The sequence below is a fragment of the Columba livia genome, chromosome 7 (genome assembly GCF_036013475.1).
Source record: "Columba livia isolate bColLiv1 breed racing homer chromosome 7, bColLiv1.pat.W.v2, whole genome shotgun sequence".
In the NCBI taxonomy this organism is placed as follows: domain Eukaryota; kingdom Metazoa; phylum Chordata; class Aves; order Columbiformes; family Columbidae; genus Columba; species Columba livia.
Window position 1 is genome coordinate 2,481,019 of NC_088608.1, and position 24,674 is coordinate 2,505,692.

At 39.6% G+C, this 24,674-nt stretch overlaps 1 protein-coding gene across 1 annotated transcript in view; it reads right to left on the bottom strand.

The window, feature by feature from the left end:
- Positions 1 to 446: 446 nt before the first annotated feature.
- EPC2 (enhancer of polycomb homolog 2) overlaps positions 447 to 24,674 on the bottom strand; it is a 45,582-nt gene continuing 21,354 nt past the window's right edge. The window contains exons 3-14 of the mRNA XM_005499105.4: positions 22,277 to 22,422; positions 19,184 to 19,390; positions 18,260 to 18,408; positions 17,871 to 18,003; positions 15,122 to 15,310; positions 14,732 to 14,821; positions 12,184 to 12,329; positions 11,740 to 12,083; positions 5,982 to 6,118; positions 4,022 to 4,181; positions 3,086 to 3,419; positions 447 to 1,720 (exon numbers count right to left, since the gene is read on the bottom strand). Coding sequence (XP_005499162.2) covers positions 1,648 to 1,720; positions 3,086 to 3,419; positions 4,022 to 4,181; positions 5,982 to 6,118; positions 11,740 to 12,083; positions 12,184 to 12,329; positions 14,732 to 14,821; positions 15,122 to 15,310; positions 17,871 to 18,003; positions 18,260 to 18,408; positions 19,184 to 19,390; positions 22,277 to 22,422 — 2,108 coding nt within the window. The 3' untranslated portion in view covers positions 447 to 1,647. The remainder of the gene's footprint in view (positions 1,721 to 3,085; positions 3,420 to 4,021; positions 4,182 to 5,981; positions 6,119 to 11,739; positions 12,084 to 12,183; positions 12,330 to 14,731; positions 14,822 to 15,121; positions 15,311 to 17,870; positions 18,004 to 18,259; positions 18,409 to 19,183; positions 19,391 to 22,276; positions 22,423 to 24,674) is intronic.

Sequence of the window (24,674 nt, forward strand, 5' to 3'; positions counted from 1 at the left end):
TATAAAAAGCTAAGAGGAAAAATACACTGACTGCATGACATAATAGGCAAAACATATCTTGACTTTTTCGGGAGGGGCCGGATTAGACAACATCCTGACGTTCTTTCCAACCTTGGCGATTCTATGATTTATAAGAACTACAGAAACATCATCCAAATTACAGGAGGGCAACCAAACGGCGGATAATTCAAATGATTCACCCGAATGAATACCTGAAGTTTCTCTGTCAGAACAAGAAATCATCTTGTCCTGATTATTCCCAGGTCACAGGTCGCAACTACTGGACCATCCCTCCCCTACTGTATACGGTAAGAACAGGAAATCATCCCATCGACTGAAAAAGTGCATATGCTGTGGTCAAAAATCACCAAAGCAACAGTAATACGCTCTAAAATTTACACTTCTATTCCTTGCACGTTGCGAAATAAACACATAAGCAACATGTCCATGTTTTGATATGTATTTTTATTTCCCTGCAGTTTTCACTTATCAAGAACAAGTAACAGGGAAAGTTGTCTGAACTAGTGCATAAACAAACATTCTGAAACACCACTACACGTATCTAATTTACAAGAACCGTATAAAAAAAGTCACTAAAACACTACACTACGAAGGTGTCCAACGCTTACAGTCAGACTTTTTCCAACCCGTTACTTGCCTTGTAGCCACAGGAAAACTCTCCAAAATTGAAAAGACAATCTTGCCACAACCCTCCCTCCCCCCCACCACCTGGGATGGCTCGATATCTAGACATCCAATAATTAATTATTGCAATGATATATAATGCAATACATACCTGGTAAAATATCCTTTATGTGGTGTGTTACAGTTTTAAAGCCGGTTAAAATATGCAGTCTTCAGATAAAATGTAATCAGTTGAAAATTTTCTCATATCCGCACAATTTTATGTGTGCTAGATGCATAATTTTCCTAGTCAGTTTTTTTCCTGTGTAATTATTTTTTATAAACTGGTATTATAAATAGAAATATACATTCAAAATATATGGAAAAGTGAGTTACTACATTAAATTTGCATGTATCGATCCATCCCTTTCCCCTGCACAGTAATAGAAAATACTATTTTGCCTTGAACTTCATATTTGACAGTGAAATGCCACTAAAGTATTTACCAAAAAGTCCATCTAGTCAAATTGTGAAACAAAATGAACCAAGTGAAAACTTTACATTTCCTTTAGAAAAAAATTACAAGAATTTTGTTTCCTAGCTATGAATCTTTAACTTTTTTTTAGACACAAAGTTGGATTTATTTGTACAAGATACAAAATGTAAACATGGCAAAATAAATAGTTAAAACAAGTGATGCAGGATCCCATTTCATGCTCATGATCCCATTAAAGAATTATTTTTTAATCCATTCAGTTGCAAATTCAAGTGCAAAAGCATGATGATGAATATCTACTATTCAAGTAACAGAAATAATATTGATGATACAAATAAACTATTTTACAAGGTAGTGATTTTCCCAATTTTACAAAATTTACATTATATATCGACTTAATACACGATATAATGATAGTCCATTTAGGTCCATTTTAGTTCTCTGTGATCCACAGAGTGCGGTATTTTGCATTCGTCTGGAATATAAACGGCGACACCATTAGCACAGGTTGAGACCCTGGTTGGAGGTTATGTCACTTCCATGGCTACTGTTGTCTCTGCTATGCCATTTAAACCCAGTCGTTCTGGTTCATGGTTCTCTCTGCAAGAAAAGACGTTTTCCATAGTTACCAGTAGAACAGGAGTATTTCCTTACACAGTTTTTAATAGTTCTTCCCATGAACTGTTCTTTTAATGCAGCTGTTACCTGCATCAGCGAGAAACCTTGAGAGATCCACCAGGAACAGATTATTTAAAACTAAATACTGGCGTTTAAGAACCGCTTTTACTCCACTACAGCGCAGTCCCTTCTACAAGATTAATGCATTTAACTGTAAATTACCAGCCTAAATTATGGATAAGAGTACTAAAAAGTACTCCGAAGGAGCAAAGCCAAAATATACCATGATGACTCAGTATCAATTATTCTGTCAGGGAGCAAAGCATTGCTCTACCAGAATTTCCCCACACCCCCCAATTCCGCTTTAGCGCTAGCGTATGAAATCTGGTATTTTTTAACTCTGCAGAGATACCCAAGTCCTGTTCAGCTAAGGTGGTACTTTTCAAGGCATTTGCTGATATGACTTCAAACACCCCTCTGACTTGAGGGAAACAAGAACTAAATGTATGAATGACACAGAAGTATGCTTTAAGGCATGATTGCTAATTTAACCTTTTCCTCAAACTACGCATTGACTAAATTATAGATGCGATTCTCCATCTCAAAAAACTCCTTTTAACCTCTCCAGAAGCATTATGAAATGACTGGTGAGCCACAACTGTTAATATCAATCTTTTACTTTTTAATTTGTAAACAAATCTGCCTTTTAGAAAAAAATAAATCCTACAATCCAGCAGAGACTTAAACCAAAGGCCGAATATTGCTGTTTTCAGAAAACTTAACCAACTGCAAGCTCCTGCCACTCCTGTGAAACATCTCAGTATCCTGAACTAATAGTGCTGCTGTCCAATAAGAATAAATGTCTATGTATATATGGAAGACACAGCCTGGCGCATATCTGGTTTATATGTTACATAAATACACAACACACACAGAACAGGTATGTGCCAGCCTGCATCTTGCAATATGGGTACACAAAGTTATGGAGAGAACATACAGAGAGTTTGATAGAATCCACCCAAAAGTGCTGCATGAGAAGGGACAAATGACAATGGTTCAAAAGAAGCCGTTTTAAACACAACAGATGTTTACCCAATCTACTGGTACCTAAAATCAGTGCAAATTATTTGGGGGTTAATCTGCAAAAATCAGCTTTTGTGGTTTGTCATGGCCATGCTGAAGCTGCCAGCAGCTGCGTTTTCCTCTGAGGTTGAAGCTATACTGAGAAGTCTCTTAATGATGGAAATAATTCCATTTAGTGCTCTAGTACAGGCGTGGGCACATCTGTGGTGACATTTATGTGGCACAAACATAACTTTAAAGCGTTCCCCCATGCTCGGGGCTTACCTTGCTATACTGCTGATGGCACTGCTAGGAGTTACCTTTGGCACTCTGTCCATGCTGGCAGCAACTGTGGCAAGTTTTAAGGCTGTTGGCGACGGTGCTGAAGTCCTTGTGTTGATATGCACATTGACCGGAGACACGACGCTGACGTTGTTGAGGTGCACGGCGTTCGTCAGGCAGGAATTGTTGATGGGAAGCGGCTGAGGGCTGCTCGTGCACAACGCTGGGATTAAGTGGTTTGTGGTGGTGTGGCCAACTGTCCTTACGAGCTGTACGGTTGAGATCCCTGGGCTGGATGATAAAGCCATGTTGGTGGAGTACAAGGTTCTAGAGGTTCCTGTTACAAAACAAACATTGTTAATTAAAAATACGTTATTTCTGAGGTTCAAAGCCAAAGATTAACCTTGAGGGTAATGCCTGAAGGACATATGTCACTGGAATTGTGCAAGAACCTGATTTTTACGGATTCACAAAGTATAAAATTTTAGAAATATTTCTAGTTAACATTAGAAGTATTAGATGTATTTTTTTGTTCACAAGAACATCAGAAAGTGAAAGAAATTATTGTATGACAATGAACTTTTCTACTATCCAGCTTTGCATGTCTCAGTTTAGGTACCTTTAAAGGGCAACATTCCCTATAAAATTAAATTGCATGGGGAACAACTAACGGTGAAGCCAAATTCTGATGCTTTGGATCACCTCCTCACCTCCTAGTTCGTTCTGCTGGCAATGTAAAGAGGTTCTGGGGATCCGTCTCCCTCAAGGGGGATCTGCATGCCATTGCACAAAAGTATTTTAAAGAACAATATTTAGAAGTACCACAATATATTTGATTTTTTTTTTGTTGTTTATTAAACAGTATTTTGGAAATCAGAAGGAAGATCAGTTGACATATTCTCAGCTCACACTAGACCACGAGTTGTAAGAAATCATCACCTGAAGGCTGGACGACACCATTGATGTTGTTGTGGCTGGTGTTTTGTTCCTTGGTGACCTCACTGCGACCAGGAGCGGGTGCACTAACCACAGCAGATGCAGCAAAGTGGGCGCTGGCTGAATCAAGTGTTTTTGACAGACAGTCAGAGGTGCTGGAGCCCTAAGAGAATTACAAAAAACCAAACACAATTATTTAAAAAGTCCAAAATGAAATACCAAGTTCAAATTGCTATAATGCACAATTACCAGCAAATAAATAAATAAATATCCTAAATGTCATCTAATGCACTGCAACATTAAATATTCGCATATCACAAGTCTGATGAAAAGTTGAAAAAGAGCATCCAAATGAGCGTGGAGTCAGCTCCGCCCAACTGAGGCACCAGCAGCAAACGCCGGTCTTGGCACGGCACAGCACTCACTGCCACGGGAGAGAAGGCTCTGGGGAGACCTTAGAGCAGCCTCCAGTGCCTACAGGGACCTACAGGAAACCTGGAGGGGGACGTAACTAGGGCATGGAGTGACAGGACAAGGGGTGATGGCTTTAAACTGGAAGTGAGGAGATCTAGATGAGAGATAAGGAAGAAAATCTCCCCCATGAAGGTGGTGAGAGCCTGGCCCAGAAACCCAGAGAGGTGGTGGATGAACCATCCCTGGAGACATCCCAGGCCAGGCTGGACGGGGCTCTGAGCAACCTGAGCTGGTGAAGATGTCCCTGCTCATGGCAGGGGGGCACTGGGGGAGCTTTGAGGTCCGTTCCAACCCAAACCATTCTGTGATTTTGAGTTTGAGAAGTTTCCTCTTAGAAAATGATTATGCCTTAAGTTTCCTTCTCTCTTCTGTCTCCTGGCAGCAAATATACTGAATGTATAAATTATTTTCCATGTTTATGGCACTTTCATTCTCATGGAGTAATTTGTAGCACAGCGTTAAGTGCCCAGAGCATTCTGGAAGTACACATCCTCTGTTAGTCCAGCTCTCTGAAAGACTGGTAAGTACTGGAAAGGTCCCCTGAAATGACTAAATATAAACTGAAATTGCAGAGCGACACATTAACTAAGAAAATTACTTCCCACAGAAAGTATCTCAAAATTCCAAAATGCATTCCTTTTGTTTAAATATCCTGGTATCGTATCTTTACACTTACAAATAACATAATCAGTAACCATCACCACAGAACCCCCAATTAATCAAAGTAGAAAACACTGAGGGGAAGGGACAAACAGCACTGGCAATTAGATATAATGTGCTCAAAGTAAACTAAGTTTTCTTAGTAACAGCTTTTATATTTTCTTAGTACAAAATTAACAGAAAATTAAAGCTTGACAAACAAAATATATTCTTCCTTTGCAAGGCATTACAGATTAAAAATATGAACCTGTTAAAAGACAGAAGCAGTAACACTGGCATGGGAACGGGGGAAAGGAGTCAAACTAAATATGCAAAGCTACCTTTTCCCTTTCAGAAGCTACCAACTATTCGTATTCACTGCGTATCTGTTCACAACATAATTCATTACCTCCTAAAGTAGTTTTAATAAAGACGTCTCTTTGGGGCTCTTACACAAAGAGGATAAAACCAGTGAAAACAGTTTGACTTGACAGGGCACTGGCTATTTCTACACTGACCGAGCCTGTGGATGTAACACAACTTATAAAATGCAGCCATGATATATAATGTTAAAAGAAAACAAACAACAGGTTTTGATGTTGAAACCTCAAAGATTATCTCATACCAAATAGAAAAATGAAAGCAAGATATTTGTAGTAGCTACAGCACAAGTTGCCTTCCTGGCACTCCACAGCAAACTGTAAAAGTATCTTGACCAAAACCCATTGTACACTCATTCTAAGATTTAATACATTACTAAAGCGTGGTATTTAGCCTGGAAAAAAGCGGAAAACAACACAGTAAGCAAAAAGGAAGACATGAGCGCTTGACGAGATTTCAGGTGCCGTACCTGTGCTTTCGGATGTGTCTGTTGTGAGGAATGCTGAGATTGCTGTTTCTGCTGAAGCTGAGCAAGTTGTTGCCTCTGCATTTGAACTAACTGCTGTTGATGTGTCTGAAATTGTTCCTCTGTGATCCCCCCTGTTACTATAGAAAAGAAAGGGAAGCTGCTGTTAAACAGGCCTGCACAGAACAAACATCTCAAATGCAAGAGCGCATCCACGTTGGATGACAAGCGGTTCAAGACAACATACACAGTGTTGGACGCTTGCAAAGATCTTCATATACTCCTATGTAAAGCAGAGGTCAAGCAAAATGTGTTTGTTGTGTTCTTTTAGCATGGAAGCTAATTTCCCTGTCTTAAACTTAGTATACGTTTGCAAATATCACAAAGCACTGCTTATTTAGCAAACCAGTTTCACCTTCCTACTTCACACTTTTTTCCTCCTGAAGGAAGTACCTAAGTTTCACCTGAACAGGATTTTCTCTACCCATTAACTTTTTTTAAATGGAATAAGAGTGACACAAGATGTTCGTTTACTTAGGAGAACCAGGTGAATGCAAGCCCAGTAGTCCCACACTCTCAACAAGGCAACAGTGAAGTCAGAAAAGCTGTTCTCAATATTCTCTTCACAAGGAACTGCATACTTGATGAATCAAAAATACTGCCAAGTGTTTCATGTTAAAACCTGAGTTTTGTGCAGTTGATGCCAACCTCAGAACTAAGTTTTCCTCGGAGGAAGTAAAAGAGAATTCACTCTTCAAAGATTCCCATTAACTACATTTGGGCAGTTTATTCTGAACTATGTTTTTCCAAGACTGAAGCAGCTGTTCATCTCAAACACCTGGATCCTGCAGCAATATCATCTTACCAAGAGACACTGAGCTAACATTAAAATACAAAGTGATCTGTCTTTCATTTACTAGTTGTAATACTTGCATTCCATTCCAAATAAATATCAAAACTAAAACTGTGTTTAGAAATTAGTACTGAAACTTCTTCCTTACTGCTACATTAAAACAGGCTTCAACCACATTAGGAGGGCACTTAAAAATCCAATGACTTATACAGTTACTCCAATTAGAATCTAGGGATTTTATTATCATTTCCAACATATTCTAAAAAAATATTTATTTCATACTTAGCTGCACTTTTCTCCTCTTGAATATTCTCACCTATTACTATAAGCACTTAAAGTTCAGCCAGCTAAACCTGTTAAATTCCCTCCCAACAGTCTCCCAAGACGTGTTGCATTACTAAGGCAACAGAGCCAAGAACAGCATTACGGAACATTACATATATATGTATTTCTATTTTTAAGTCCTGAGGTAACAAATTCCAGAACACATCCTTTGTTCTATTAAAAAAAAAAAAAAGGTTTAGAACAAGCTCATACAGTGCAAAGAAATACCTAAATTAATTTTAGCTGCAATTTGCTATTATTTATCTGCAGTACAGGGCTATTCACCCAGACTCAACGTTGCATTCTTCTATGGACTGTAAAGACATAATATAGAAAAAAAGAAAACAGAAAGCAGTCTCTACATCAGAGGATCACGTAATTCAGCCTCCACATCAGTTCTGTGTTCTCAACCTCTCTTCTCAGTCCGACATGGCCCATGAAGCCATGAAACACTCCACTGCAAGGTACAGGGAAGATGACCACAGCAATGTAAAAATCGCTGACTCTGCCTTTACATGTTGAAATTCCACTTTATTTGCTACCTGTCACCAGGCGTTTATTCAGTGGTCAGACTGAATTCAGCTGTTAGTCTTGTTATAAAACACCAGATGTTCATTAGCACATGTAATATCAGTTGCTTCTGCCAGAACAGACAACTGAAGGGTCCTAGAGAAAAAAATAGGAAACCTCTACCATGTGCCAAGGTGGCCTTTAGGGTCAGAGGTAAGTGCAAGTGTTCTGTACTGCTTATAAAACCTTCTGTTCACCAGAATGTCAGCCTCCACTGCTGAATATCAGGATTTTCTATTTTACCACAGTCTGACTGTATTGAAATATTGCAACAGAAGAGGGTAAAAAGTCAATGTGCAATTAAGTCTTGCAGGCTTCTCTTCTTGACCGCTTTGGTTTGGATTATTATGTCACTTCTCTTAGGATTTGAAGGATCATCTTCCAGGCTGCCCCAAAAGTGGTATTTCACTACTCTAATTACTTTCCTATGGTATTTAATTCTGGAAAATAAATACCTCTAAAAAATAAAAGTTTGTCCCATAAGCAAAATTCTTCAGCTGAGTTGCCTTTTGTTATTGAAGGACATGGGAACTAAAGAGATGAACTATTTGAGCGGGTCACTGGAACCGGCAGCTGAAGCAGACTGGAAGCCAAATGCAACGGCGACCGGACTGCGGACTGCTGGAGATGCTGCCCAAAGCCTCCTTCCTTCAGTCCCAAACGTGAGCTGAGCTGCACCCTCGGAACTCAGCAAGCAGGTTCAGCGTTACTCAGCTGTCGTAAGTAGCACTGTCACCAAACCCCTGGTAACCTCCTTCCCCCATCATCTCTCCTGATGATGGCTTGTATCCCTAGCTCATCATTTATCTCATTTTAGATCAAACAGAGAATTCTTCTGGAGGCGTCTACGGCAAGGAGACCAGCTTACTTTTCCAGATATAATGTGTAAGACTTCACAAAGTTTACACAACTGATCAAAGGGATCACACATTGTTTCAGTGACCTTGTCTCTAAAGTTCCTCAAATTCAGTTGTGCCATTTGTCGTTCTAATAACATGAGCAAGAGAGTAATTTAACTTGAAACAGTGGTTCTTTATTCATGCACTGATTAGGCACTTTCCAGAAAAGACTAGTCACACATTTTTAAAATAAGTCTCTCTCTTTGTTCGTACAATGCTCAGCATTTGAGGAAATACCGGAGTAGGAGCTGCTCTATCAATACAACTGAAAAATAGAATGCAGAGGTAGCTTTAAATATCCTTGTGCATCAAAACCCAGAGCAAGCAACTCCAAGTCTTCTCTAAACTAAAAGAAAAAAAAAAAAGCAAAAACAATCAGTTTAACTGCCATCATTGTTCTCTAGAAGCAGCTTTATGCTTACAGGTAAGTGCGCTACAAAATCAACTGATTTCAATTATCATCTCCCCAACAGAATTACTCTAACACACCACCAGACTTTGACCAGTCCTTTTAAAAATTACTCACTATTTACTAATGAGAAAAATCTAACAGCAGCGTCTCTTGCTGGCTTAGTTATTTGGCGAAGAGTTCTGTTGTCTATTGCATCTCATCCTTCACCAGAATTACAGGATCTGGTTCATAATTTAAATCTGGAAAGAAAAAGGTCTTCCATAACCATAGATTTCCCTGCATAATGTACTTGAACTACTGAGTGATCTTTAATCTAAATGTATTCTTCAGATGATTTCTATGATTATTTAACAGAAGTTAATTACTATCCCTCTACCAAGTCGCTCAGATCCATCAGGTTTGGTTTAATGCATTTTTTTAGGTATTTCTCTACAGTCCTATCATTAACATGCATATTTCTCTATCCTTTCCTTTAGTTGCTTTTCCCTAAAAATCCTAATTACACAAGTGCTAGCCCACATGTGTGTATCACGTCTGTCATTAATCCACTATGCAGCACCAACAACTTCTGCTTTTTCAATTCTTGTTTTTTATTAGCCAACTCAGGAAGGACTGACATTGTTTTCTTATGTCTACCCAATTCCCTCGCAGAACACAGGCAGCCCCTTTCCCTGAACGTACTGCTTCAACGCTCTGTCCATTTTTGGTTTCTTACTATGTGCCATCTCTCCTCTAGCTACCGGAATTCTCTTCATTTACCCGAAAGCCAGGTACGGAGATTCCACAAATGTCTTTGACATTTCTCCTTCACTCATTTCTTCATATACTATGAAAATCAGATATATCAGCTTCCATCCCAAAATATTCTCCTCGTTTTTTCATGTAGATTCCATCCTCAGGGGGGTAGAAGTCTCCCCAGAGCAGAATTCAAAGCAACAAGTTTCCCATCTAGCTGATCCTTAAATCATCAATGAAAAATTCTAGGGACAAAAATAATCAGCTTAACCTGTATCTTTTTAAGCAAGTTTCCTTACCTTGGTGTCATCATACGTTACTCATGCAAAGAGAAATCTTGCAGTTTTACTTGCTCTCCTTATATAAAGAGCTACCAGCAAATTCTTCCTTGTTCCTTACAGCTTATGGTCCATGTTTCACATCCTTAACTCTGACAAATAGTATTCCTTTCTATTTTCTGCATTTGCTTTATCTCTTGATGCTTATCAGTACTCCCATCACACAAAACTGCCCCTTTCCACTACAGGTGCAGTTGTCCAGCCCTTCAAATTCCTTACAAAAAAAAAATTATACAAAATAGCACATTATGTCTGTTCTCTTCATGCAGTACAAAAAGAACATTCTTGTGCAAATCTTTTCATGAGAGAGAGAAGACAGAGGTTGCAATGATTATGCTGTAAACTATGTCAGTGTTACACTGATGTTACTCAATGAGCAAGTGCTCAGTCTTTGAAAACCATAATACAGTGAAAACTACTTTTGTCTTCAATAAATTTGATTTCTACACATTAATTCTAAAGGTGTATTATTGAAGATTAAATACCCAATCCTGCAACTGACTTCAAAAAAGACAGACCATTCCACGTCACGTTAATTATGGAATTCAGTATCAGCCTATTATGTTCACTGATTACCCTGCTTTACAATACCTAATTCTGTATACACACAATAGTGTAGGAAAATGCTCAGATGTGTCTTGATGCTCAGTAGCAGATCTCTTTTGGCATATCTCCAATTGTTCAGCTTTTTAAAGCATCATCCATCCTTTTCAGATTATAAAGAAATGACAATGTTAAAACTCGAGCAATTACAACTCCTAGTAGGTGAAGCAAGTGATGTAATGACTGCTAAGGTAAGCTTAAAGCACATTTTCCTTTTGGTGGCTGTTATTCCAACTTCAGTGTTTCTATACCCAAATCACTAACAAAGGGTCTACAAAGATCAGAACTGTGGGTATTTTATATTCCTGTGAAGAAACTACAATGAACTTTTTTTTTAAGGTAAAGCTGTTTATATGTGAATGGCTGTCTTGCTCATCTGGAGCTATCAGCAAGATCATAAAGCTGCCTTGGCTATGGGAGTTAGAAACGACACTTAACAGAGAAGACAAATCTCCTGAATCAACGGCTGATGATTTTTGGAATAATCAGCGAGGGTGCATCATTAAATGACGCCAGTGTCAAAATTTCTCCTACCATGGCTATCACCAGCAAGCACTGGTTCCACACTTCACCACACCTGCTCAGTACGATTCCTAAATTACTACTGGTGTTCTGAGACCTTTTGGCAAGATTTAAAAACAAAACCAACGTGTCCCCCCCAGAAACCAACTGCTTTGGTTTTGCACTGATAAAGAGCATTCTTCTCTCCTCAAACAAGGTTAGACCAATCAATGTCTTTAAGACTCAATCACACCTCAGCAATTCCTAAGTACAAGTAGAATCACTCATTTGAATAGCGCACATTTAAGTCCGGCACTTTATCAAGATTCTATTGAAACCATAATAAAAGCACAAGGAACACGACTATTTGTGGAAGAATTCTATATATTCTAAGAAATATAAAATAATTATCTTGTATCTTTGGTTTAGGTACACGTCCCGGCTGAAGATGTTGCGAGTCCAGTCACAAGGAAAAACACTGGAATTCAATATTTTAAGTTGCAGAAGAATTCAAATCCTTGCCTACCTGATATGCCATTCTTGCTGGTGTTCAATAAAGCTACAGATGCTGCAGAAACTCTCTTATTATTCACAGTCTGCCCTGGTTTCCTTGAGGTACATTCTTCGCTATCACTGTCCTGTAGATTTAGTAGCCTTGGCTGAAAACACTGCAGTCGACATGATCTGATATTGCTTAGTATTTCAGAAAGGGACAGTCTGTTTTCACAAGGTTTATTGGAAGCATTGGTCCGTGAAAAATTAGAAGAAAAGTCTAAAGTCTGGGAAGAGCTGGAAAAACTGTTCAGCATTTCCGGGTCAATCTGTCTCAAGACAGGATCATGTTCTGTTGATATTCGGTCCATTATAACCCTGATGAAAAAGGACGTAAAAAAGATGTTAGTTGAACTATCTCTTCCTAATACTTTTATCCTTTGAAGGTGAATGAGGAGTAAAAATAACGCAACTGTACCTTCCACCCCTGCCAATTCGTCTTCTTGCGAATCCTATACACCTCCTTGGAATTGTAAGGGTTGTAAGGCAATGCCTGAACCTCAGTTTGTCCAATTCTGCCAATTCTGAGTTTTCGTATGAAGAATTAGTTTGGTCCAAACGAGGCTGTAAAGAAAGAAGAAAAGGCAATTTTGCACTCAGTTAGAGTGTATACTTTGTTTAGGTTACTACTAGGTGATCATCATACACAGGCTACAGCATAGAAAATGCCCACAGAACCATCACTTGATTAATATGCTCAGATCATGAAAGAACTTGGAAAATGCTATAAAAAAACCCCATAAATTCACAGAGCAGCAAATACTCTTTGATTAGTCTTAAAACTAAACGCCACAACCAAAATATTGAACACGCCAGAATTAATTCATTCTAATCAAGAAGCGCGTAAAACTGTTCTACTGAGACACAGGTCCACCTGGCCCAGTACCTCCTGTCTGGTAACGGCTCTTTCGGGGATTCATCCCAGGATACAAACCGCAGGGAGCAATTATTGTCCGTGCCAGCCTCTGAGCTTCAGGCTCTCAGAAGCCGAAGGGCGTGCTGCGGGAAGGCTGCACCTGGACTACGTCCTGCAGCCAGCTGAGGGCCTATCCTTAGGAAATTTGTCTAATCCCACTAGTAAGGGTTACTAGGATCAAGCTTTTGGCTGCAGAAATGAGTTTATGAAAAATAATTATAGAAATACCTTAAAACGATACGCACAACTCCAGTGCTAAGTATCACGCTACAGAAGAATACTTTCATTACTTCTTGTGACAAAGGAAATACAAAGAAAGCTCGATCACTGCTCAGAGATCCCACTCAATCACCAGCACACAGCAAAGTGACAAAATTCCCACTCAGCGAGCTTGCAGCCTAAGCGTGTAGATTATTTCAAAAGGGGTTCCTAAATGTGCAGTTTAGTTTTACTCACGGAACACACACTGCCACAGGTAACCGATGCGGAGCTGAACGGCCTTTGTTCCAACACACACATTCCATTACCAGACCCTGCCAGTGTTCTTTCTCTATCAGCTTACCTTAGGGCATTTTTATTACTTCACTAATATCTTCCTTATTGTTATGATCTCAGAATTGCATGATCTTTAAAAGCAGAGATGCTGTGTGCTGCCCGAAATGTCTTGTATGGGAGGTTAATAAATACTGGTTAAAATAGTACTTTTTTTGTGATCAGGCTAGACCTACAACAATAGTAGTGCCATAGATTCAGTTCATTCAAAGACTAACATTAAGGCTGTTAGATAAACTGCTTTTAAACAGCAATGCAAAAGTAACAGAAAAAAATGAAAATACAAGTTTTCAGTCATCTCAGCTTCTTTTGGTAAAGGAGTGAACTCACAGGCTAAGGAGGAGAAAAAGGTAGGATAAATTATAAGCAAGAGAGAAGCTTCAGCTAACCCTCTGGAGCTAAGCAGAAACAGTGACTAAATTAGCAATCAACAGGTAAAAAAAATTCACCCAAAGTGAAAGAACAAGTTAAGAGGCCACACAAAAAAAAATGGGTGCCAGAGAGACAAATGTCTTTCAAATAAACCCCTAATAAATTGCTAAAAGTAGAAGAACAGATAAAAACAGCACCATACTCTTGGAAAGCTGGAGTCGCCTGTGCTGTTCTGGAAAGGAGCACGAGCCAGCAGGGCCCGGCCGAGCACACAGCGACCTGTGCCAGGAGCGGCAGCACAACCTGGGGGAGATGCGCAGGGACAACTGCAGGATGCTGGGGGCGTCTGCGCTTCCAAAACAGCCGATCCAGGGCCCAAATGACTTCTCTGTAAGTGGCTTTAAAGGCTACACAATTATTTGGTCATGTAACTTCATTCTTCCCATGGGAAGCAAGCCAAGAAAAACTAGATACACCACAGTGTAGCGCTGCTTTTCTCAGTCCTCTGCAGCCTAAAGGCCCCCACCGATAAACACACGCTCGGTAAAAACATGTCACTGCCAGCGGTCCTGAGACGATGACAGGACATATATAATCAGTCTCTGTCCTCTGCACGTTCTTGCAATTGCAACTTTATGTTTTTCAATGTATCGACAGTTTCCACTGATTTCAAAAGAAAAGTCTGACTTAACTAAATGGAAAACACCCCTCAGCAGATGAAACCCCTCTGCTTCAACAGCAGACTCTACTCAATGGCCCAGCAGGACCTCCCAGCAGGTCTGAGAACTGGGACAGCTAGCATAGAACTCTAATAAGCTCTACAAGCTGGGAAGAAATGACACGCTATGAAAACCGAGGGGAACAAAAAACCTTTCCCTTCCTAAGAGTGGCTGAATTAGTCAGCAGGCAATGTGTTGTAAGACTTTCAGGTAATCAGCACATTGAGAATAATTCTCAAAGACTGAAAATTATTGTCTTTGGATTCACCAGATCACCAAAGCTTTGGTGGTGAAAGTGGGAACAGAAGAACTATTACATTAGTGCTATGCCAACCTAAATTAAAAAAAAACCAACCAAACAACGTAACAAAAACCACCCCGCTAAGTCCAACCGCAGATAGTCTTACAGCGTAATACTGGCATCCTGCTCTTCTCCTGAAAGCACAAGGTCCATCAGGATCATTTTCTTCTTCTGCCTCTGATACTGGTGAGGGTACCTAGACCAGAAAACAAAGTCATTCTTCCAACCGCCACATTTATATAATGTAATTTTACTTAATTATTATACAAGCTTATACTTATATAAAGCGAACTGCCACGTTTACATATTAAATGCAAGCTTCTCTGAAGCACAGCTCAGAAGCGAACAAATTCATAGTTTATGCAAGTATCTTCTACATATATATATATATCCACTGTTCAACAGTTAATTCTCCATTTCAAGCCAGACTGGCCCAATTAGAGGCAGCTGAAATTTCTCCCGTGTAGGCTGAGATTTGCAGGAGCGCGTTCAGTACCTGCAGGAACTCCTCCTCGTCCGAGCTGTGGAAGTCATACTGCTTGATGTCGCTCTTGCTGATGGCAGGCAAGGGCTCAGAGGGCTGTTGAGGGGTGACTACACACTCTATTTTAGGTTTCTTTAGATACTTCTTCTTCTGACGTACGACATCTGACACCTCCTCCTTCAGAGATGAATGATGAGGATGCTGTTTGTCACAAAAAATGTAAAAAAAAGAGTTGACCCTTCCTCTTCTCATGTCTTAAAGACGTGACTGGTTATCTTCCAAAACCTCAACGTGCACCATCTGCAGACTATTTCAGACACATAATGCAAAATGTACTCAAAACATTTAAAAAATCCAGAACTTGACCTCTGTTTGTCTTTACAGGTACTTACTAATAAACAAACTGAAAGCTTGCAAGCCATATGACTGCCTGAGAGATTCCTTGCTTTGCAGTACACTCCATATACTGTAACTGGAAATCCTATTCCAATTATTTTCTGAAATCTCAGTCTCCTATAGAAAGCAATTTCAATTTTCTGAGCTGCTCAGATATGTTCAAAAGAAGCTATATAACTTGCTTCATGTTTCTCAGATAGTTTGTTTTTGAAAAGATGTAATGTTATTCAGTTTTGCTATTTAAGATTTTGGTAGCGTGAACCCTCTATAGTAAGCAACTCCATCAATATTAAACCCTTCACTGGAACACAAATGCTATTAAACTTCAAAGCTTTTCAATTAAAAGGAAGATTACTTCTCTTGCAAAATTCTCAATTACAAGTAAAAGCTGGTGCAGTTTTGAAAAAGTGTTTAAGTTCACCCCAAATTAGCACTTATCAATAACCCCCTGACTGAAACTAACTCCGGTAGCAGAGCTTGGCTTCATAAGGGAGATGCAAAACAACGCCAAACAGAATTCCTGCAGCAGAACCAAGGCAAGAGATTTGTATTAAATCCAGTGACCACTGGGTGTCGCGGGTGCTAAATACAAATTTCAAGAGGTTCTCAATTCTCCAGCCTTACCTCCAAGTATTTTATAATAATAAACCCCAGTTCAGGCTATTTCTCAAAGCCACGTGTTAATTTAAAGTTGGGAACGGAACATCAGGTCTCATCCTTTTTCTGTGCTGTACTCAGTTCAGTGAGCTGAACTACCATGATGACATTAAAATGGCTCGCAGTGGAAACCTGTGCTTTGGTTTGTTTGGGGCTTCTGTTTGTTTCAAAACCATGACCATCTAGTATTTATGTTTTAAAGCAAAGATAGTTCCTAAGACAGACCAAAGATACTTACGGGTTAAGTAACAATTAAAGGAAACTCGATATGAAGACGCAGAAACAAGATAAGCAGAACAACCGTTTCTAATAATACAATTGTGCTAAGATTGGAAGCAGTTAATTTTGCAATTAATGCCTGTATTAACTGGAAAAAAAGTTCTTAAGTAGTCATTTGAAAACCATTAACCCAAGATGGATGGGTTTGTCAATACCGCTGCTTGCATGATAACCTGCTTACGAGTGTACTACTGCTCTTTTATTTAATTCTATCGGAACCGCACGTCACCAGAACCAACAAATGCAGTCAGTCACGGTTAACTAGTCACAGGAACTAGGGTAACCAGGATCCTCCAGAAAAAGTATTTCAGTTCTGTTCTGCACACATACAAAGGCTGTCCTCACAGGAAGACTGTAATGAGTATATAAACCGCTATGATCTGGTCTGGTACTGGATCTGAACAGTGACAGAAGATACGGAGCTCCCTTTGATGTATTTTTCTTACTGCTTTTGAGTGGAATACATTTCTTCATGAGACAAGAAAAAAGAAAACCATTCCAGTTTAACACTTTTAGCTATGGATTATTCTTCTATTACTGCTTCTCCAGAAGGTCAGTTATAAAAAGGAAGCTAGGTCTGCCTCGTTCCTGTACAGGCTTTTAAAAACATAAAGGAAGACTTTGTCCAAGTAGCATTAGGCTACTTTGCTAGTTTTAGGAAGACAAAGTAAGTGTGGCACAGAGCGACTCAAGTCTTGCATCCCTCTGCACCCATTCTCTCAGAGCAGCCTTCTGTCCCTCTGCAGAAACTAAAGGTTCCCAAATTCGGTCACTCTTTCTTCCAGCTTCTTATGTTTGCTGCTTACCTAATACCGAGGGCCAAGCAGCGGCAGATACAAAAACGCCCACTCAAGATCACCGAGATGTGCACAGGCCTCAGTAATAACAAACTACTACAAATTCCAGTACGTGTTTTTTAAAACGTTAGTTGCTTGCAACTCCTTCCAGCTGTCAGCAAGATCTAACACTTGCATTCTTGTGCCTGGAAATGTTACTAACAGTTCAGAATAGTTTCTAGAATCCTTTGGCATTCTAGCTGTAATTCAGTAAAATCCTTTCTTTTCAGGCCTGTCAGCACTCAGGGATGCTATCAAAAATTCAGTGTTCTAGTCAGTACTATTCAGAAAGAATAGTAATTCACTATACTTTGATGTGTTAAGTGGACATCAGGACCTCCATGAGGTCGCAATATTTACATCAGTTTACAACAAAAAAGGCAGAACTGAGAAGGAAAATGAAGATTTACAGCTCTGCTGCATAAAGAACCAAACAGCAATGCCAGCCAGTTAGTTTACAACTTGAGTGGGAAAGATAACAAACGTCACAGTGGAAGCAAACCTACCCACTTTTCCAATGCAAACATCTGCATGGTATATCCAGAGGAGCAATGAACCTGATAACAAGAGACTCGCATCAGAAGAAAACTTACCTTAACTTTGCATTCTTGAACTTTGTGATGATTTCCATTATGAAGAGTGGATGGAGTTGTGCTCATCTCTTTTTCAGGTCTATTAAGCTTCACTTCATTGAGGATTTCACCTCCATAATCACCCAAATGGTACCTTAAAAGCACACAAAAATATGATTCAAACATTTCCCAGTGGAAATGCGGTAAGACAGAACAGGCAAACAGTTTGCGTGAAACCCTTTTATTTCAGCTTCTGAAGTTTATGGTGCTATATAAGGCTTCAGCCATGCCCACATGCAAAGACCAGCATCCATACAGAAATAAATCACAGGTGTTCTCAAACGTGTTTGATGAAAATTAAAATCTTGGTGCTATAAATGGCTTCTTACAGGTATAATTCACAATTTTACCTTTTCTCAACAACCTCCAATGTTAAATGCAATAGCTCGCGTTTTGTTTTCTCTCTTCTCTTAATCATCTCCAAAATCGTTATGGCTCTGCTAAACTCTCTTCTTAATTTCAACATCTTCTCATAAGACGCTTCATCATTCTTTCGGTTCTATTGAAAGATTAAACAAATTTCAAGTCAAAAGGAAAACCCATGAGGCAGAAATAACAAATAAGTTACTAATATTGCCACAAGTGAGAATCATAAAAGTACTCTCAGAAGAAACTCCCTAAAGCAGAACCTCATTGCTAGACAAACCACAAAAAGTCAACAAAACCCAACTTGTAAGATTAATCCTAAAAACCACTTTTCAGCCATCTCCACCCATCTCTCTCTGCTCGGATTCCCCATCAACTCGGTGCAACTTTGTCAGCACAAGGAATTCAACACTTGGCACCTAGAACACTCTTTCCACCTTGATTCTGCTGTGTACATATGTGTACAGAGTTGATGTAAAATGCCAAGGAATTAGAGATTTCCCAGCTCAAATCAATTCATGCTACAAATACAAAACCTGAACTACTTACTCCACAGCAAATGGAAGATCATTTTCCCCTTTTTCACAGAAGGGAAAGTTTGCAACCCAGGAAGTCCCACAGCTGCTTGTTTATATGGCAATACTTACAAATTGCCCTTTGAGTTCCAGTTTTCTAAGAAATGGACTGTACATTGTCTATAGAGAACCGGCAGATTACACACTGACTACACTGTCCAACAGGTTTGAGATTTAGCTGGGTCATCCAGTATTGCAACTATGAAAAGAGCCAACCAGCCCAGTAACCACCACAGGGCAGATCCTGCAAGATGCTGAATAGGAAGCAAAATGATTCCTATCACTGCAGGAATTCAAATGACAAATTTGAACCAGTGAAGTTTAACGAGTTACCTTTCTTGTCTGCATCTTCTCAGTTCTCCTCCGGAAGGCAACGTACGGGTCGTTGTTGGTGGAGCCATCCCTCTTTTCTTGTTTGATTTGGGGGATGAGAGACGGCCCTCTGCAATTCTTGCGCTTTCTTACCCAGTAGTCATATACAGCCTTGATAAGGTAGTCATCCTCATTTAGCAGCAATTTAGCTTCCTGAAGTGTTACAAGCTACAAGAGAACATTCAAAAGATGCTACTGAGATGGGGGGGGGTGGTGCAGGGAGAAAGTCACCCCGCATTTACACCACTTTTATGCTTTCTAAATAAACTTCATTCTTTTCTAGCATGAGAGAGTAAAAGGAGGAAAAAATACTGATTTAAATTGAAGTACTAAAAGCACCGCTTGGTCTTCCCGAGTTAAATATTTAGTTCCCAAATTTTCTGACTCAGCATCATCATCTCTCAGAAGCTTTCACACAATATTCTACAACTTCATCAATTTGCATGAAATCTAAAACCACTGTTTGAAACGATTACAAGCAAAGGATATAACTAACTTAGATGGTCTGCAGATCATTATTTGGGAATCGCTTCCCCTATTTTAACTTTTTTTCCTTTATATGGTAAGCTTTTTATATGGAAGTCAGCCTAAATAAATGCAAAAACCATCAGTGACCAACTAATACATTACTTGAACATGCTCATATTACCTTGAACACATTCGCTACATAAAAAGTATCTCTAGTATTACTTAAAACACAAGTCAGACAGAACTTCACCTTCCCCGTAATTTGAAAATTATCAACCGAACAACTTAAATTTGCAGTTTTGCAATGTCAAACTATGTTAAATTTTGTCTCTATGTTAGGATAAGAAACAATACAGTTCAGAAAAATAAGGAGATCCTACATGTAACCACTGCTACTATCTAAGCGTTAATTCCAGCCAGAACAGAACAAAACACTCGCAATCTACAGTAGAATTAGAAAAACACTGAACTGCTTTTAAAAGAAAGCAAAAAAATGAAAAAGGAGGTGACCAATCTGTCTGTGCTTCTGACCTCACGCAACAGTAGAACAATAATTTTGCATCTGTTCTACCCAGAATGGACATTAGCCTGGTCAATCCAACTCGCTTATTCACCGGCATATCCTATCTGTATGTTAAAGTTTATAGGATTGCATGTCTAGCTAATACACAACTTAAACATTATCTTATCACTGTGATATTGCTTTAAATTACAGTCCCATTTGTCCTTTTCAATAACATTTTTATTTAAAAAAGAAATATCTACTCTGCCTGGTGTACACAGTTGAAGTTAAACGTTGACCCTGCTTGCTTGTTTTTGCAAGTACCACCAGTAAAACAGACACACAGTACCTATAATCGTTGCTTAAACCACCTTATCCAAATGCCCACGAGGAAGGTGTGGGAACCCTTTCCTTGGTGAGAAAAACATTCCCACCAACATCCTTTTGTACTTCAGAGGTGACGTAAATGTTAGTGAACTGTGCAGTAGCCCCAAGTGGGATGTGAGAGCATCATAACCCCAAGTGGGGATGGAATCTGCCAGGCAGCCCAACTTCTTTGTTTCTCGGGCTCCAGTAGCCTGCGAGCATGCCTTCTACCTTAATGTTCCTAACACACAGCTACTCAACATCAGCTCAACGTTTTCTGTAGCCCCAAAGCAGGACAAGAAGCTTGAACACAGACATCCCTGAAGCTGGGCAGAAAATCCTACACAGGAAGTCCCACAGAAACTTCACCTACAAAAAAGGGATTTCTCCTTACACACCTTACTTTCAATAGGGAGCCTGTTACAGGAATCAATTACAATGCTTCATTAACACCTAGGACTCTTGCCGTCATGGACTTCCTTAAATAAGCACTTTCTGGTTCAAAATACTCTTTACCTCTCTGTAATGCTTCATTTACATTTAAGGGAAAGAGAAAGGGGCAGCTGCCTACAGAGAAACACCTGAATTCTTATTTTAGGAGAAAAAGAAAATCTTTCAGTTCTTCAATTTAACTTCATTACTCAAGCAATAAAAGATGAAACCAGCAAATTACTCTAGAAAAGTGATAACCAGAACTGCTTTAACTGAGAGCAGCACAGGGGTATCCACATGAAACAGAGGCATCCACATAAAAGCTCCAAGAGATCTGAATACCACACGTGCAACAAGTATGATCCAATGTACTCCACAATTTTTTTCTTCACACCCTGTCTTCTTAGTATAGTAAGAAATCTTTACCTAATCTTTGTTAAAGTTGCTCTAAAAAGTAGATAATACAATACTATAGCCTTTTAACACACAGCATTGAACTAAATCAGGATAAGGACCTAAGGCAGGGCTACGGATCCCTCAATAGATTTTTCACTCCCACAAAACATCCACCTCACTGAGAATTAACTCTACCAATTTCAAACTTGCCTTTCAGAAACTGATCCTCCAGACACTGACCTCCTGGAACACCTCAGGAACTGACTATGAAGGTACTGGTGTCTTCTGCTAAAATAAGTGACTAAATGATACACCACATGTGCTTCATTCTCGAGCAAGGAATCCAGCCTGCGAGTCTCAACCGGGGTTTAACTTTCTTTTTTGCACCTGTGCGTTTTCTACTACAAGGATCCAATGATAACCAATACTTGGCTTTGCTCTCTACGCTTCTAGTTTCTAACCTGCAAACCTCAACTGAAGTCAACATCCACGAGTACCAACTACAACAAAGAATCTGGATTCTCATACAGGTTTATAGCCAAATTTATACACCTGCCAATCACCACAAGCTTCTTCCATACCAACACAGGTAAAACGACGTTGTAAGCCATCCTCTAACACACTGCTTAGGAATTAAAATTAAAAAGCAACTCACCCCCAGCCACCCCCTCACAAGTTCCCCCCTAACCTGTTTTTTCTAAGTTACTAATAGGGACAGTAAGAGACAGCAATGTGATTCCTGTATAACTGCAGACTCACACAAACACACTTATCCTGCTAGCAGGAAATAAAACAAGTTGAAAAACAGACAAAAAAAACCACCCAGAACCACCCCACCATCAAGCTCAGAAATCAAAACCACTCAGTCATTTCTCCACACAGTACAATACCTGGCTAGAACTGGCTTTTTCGAGTCTGTCAACCATTATTTCAAACTGCAGCGGCTTGATTTCCATCTTCCGATTTAGTCTGTTCAGTAAGGTTTCATCCTCAGAGTCCATATCATAATCTGGCTGCTCGTTGTCCAGATTAAAGGCTGAAACCAAAATACACACACAGAAAGAAAAGTGAAGCGCTTGGTACATAACGCACTACGGAAACACAGAAGCGTGCACCTGAGCATCGGAAATTGAAAATGATCGATACTGTTTCAGATTAGCGCATCTCTGCCAAAACACATATTTTCTTTATGCTAAAATTTTTCCCCACACAACAGCTGCAAACAGTAGTTAAAGTTGCTTGTCTCTGACTTCCCAGCATGAGTGGAACCAAAGGAGTTTCATTTTATTTTAAATGGCTTGAAGGGATAACAAAAATAAGCTTTAGTTTAAAAAAATAACCATAGAGGCATAGAAACTTTAATATACCTTTGCGAAACAAGAACCAAAATGCTTCTTGACACTTTTAGAATACAGCTTCCCCAGAATATCAACCTAAGATTCTCAACAATTAAGGTAATTTTCAGTCAAATCCCAGACCTGGAGAAAAATCACTTAGGCTGAAGTTCCAAGATAATTTCAGTTGCCCATTTTTAAATAGCTCAACAAACCTAGAACCTTAAAATATTTAACAGGCTAGGCTTTTTCCTTCTTTTTTTCCTTCATATAACTGTGCAATAAGCTGTAAAAACACCAGACCAGTGCTGTGGGAATTGTTACTTTTTCTCCAAACCCAACTCACCCCCAGATGTAGAACCTGAATATTCCTCCATACTGTCCAAATAGTAAGTTCCCAACTTTACAGCAAAGCTCGTATCTTTATTACAGATTGCAATACTCATTTTCCACACTTACACAAAGTTTCTGGCCCTACAAAAAGCAGAAGGAAGTAATTCCTGAGAGAATGTAGCAGAAACTATATTGGGCAGGTCTGAGCAACCTGCACACAACAGCAAGAATTCTTAATACGAAATATTAATTGTACCTCATAAAACCTTGAAGAGGTGAAATACTAACTACAACACTCCAAATAATTCAATCAACAAGTTAGTGTATTAACAGCAGTGAAGCCTTGTTAAATTATCTTCTGTTCTCATTAGACAAGTAGAACATTCTTAACTTTATGCTCTTAACTCATGGCTCTATCAGAGCACTAACTCAAAATCTCTACTACTGAGTTTCCCAGTGTGCTTTGAGAGCATCTTAAAACAAAAACCTGGCAGACCAGAAGCAAAGGAAAAATACTACCAAAAAACCCACAAATCTTTAAAGCAAACTATAGTATTTTCTCTCCCATGATCTGAACAGTCACCGAACAGCTGGTAAGTAGCTCGTTCTTTCTGTACCTCGGACTTGCCCAAGACCACTCGTTCTGTATTCCAATGCAATGAATGAGCTAAACCACTCCCCGCAACTCATCTCTTTGGCTGTGCATGGAGCCTCAGATCCACCTGAGAAGTGCTGATCTGCAGTTCAGCACCACTTTAGCTGCAAACTGCCACCTCTCCCAAGAGACAGCGCTCGACCGTCCTCCCTCCGACACCACCTCTGGGGCAGAAGGATTCACTGTAAACACACTCTGAAAATTTACTGCAGTACATTAATAATGGGCTCTAACTCTGTATTAAGTGAAATTATTAATAATATTAATTCAATAATACAAGTCCCATGGCACTGTCATTGGGCACGCAACCTGCAGCACTACCTCTAACAATTAACGAGCGTATATTAGACTTAAATTACAGCTTACACCACTGGATCCTGCTTCTCCAGTGGCAGTCTGTAGGGATCTAAAGTTCCAAGATAAAAACTGACACCATTTTGTTTTTTTAATTCACAGTTCTGTAAAACTGTATTAAAACCATCATCAGGCAGAACTGTGTACTTAAGAGAGACTGATCCAGTGCCTGGGGTGACTGCTACACGATCCTGTCAAAGACTTGAACAGCCAAATATCAACAAACTGGCTGCCAAGTATCAGTGCTGGGCTCGATGAAACCCGCCTGCTACGCACGTATCACCTTCGGCTTCGCTCCAGCTTCTCCTGTGTGGTCCCAATAATGCATCGCATCACTCATCAACTGAAACAGGGTCAATTGTCCCACCGGAGCCAGAGCCTTCACACCTAACTCTACTCCACTTTGCATCACTGGGAAAAGCTTCTCTCTCACGCAGCACTGATCGCTGTGCAAATGTGGACTAAGTGTGCCTGACTCCACTTGCCACTCAGACTTTCAAAACTCTTCAGAGCCCTCCCAGTCAAATCCAACCTCAGCAGCTCATACTTCTGCGGAACGATGCCCAATATTGCACTTCCCCTGCACTACAATCTGTAATTCATTGACCTCTT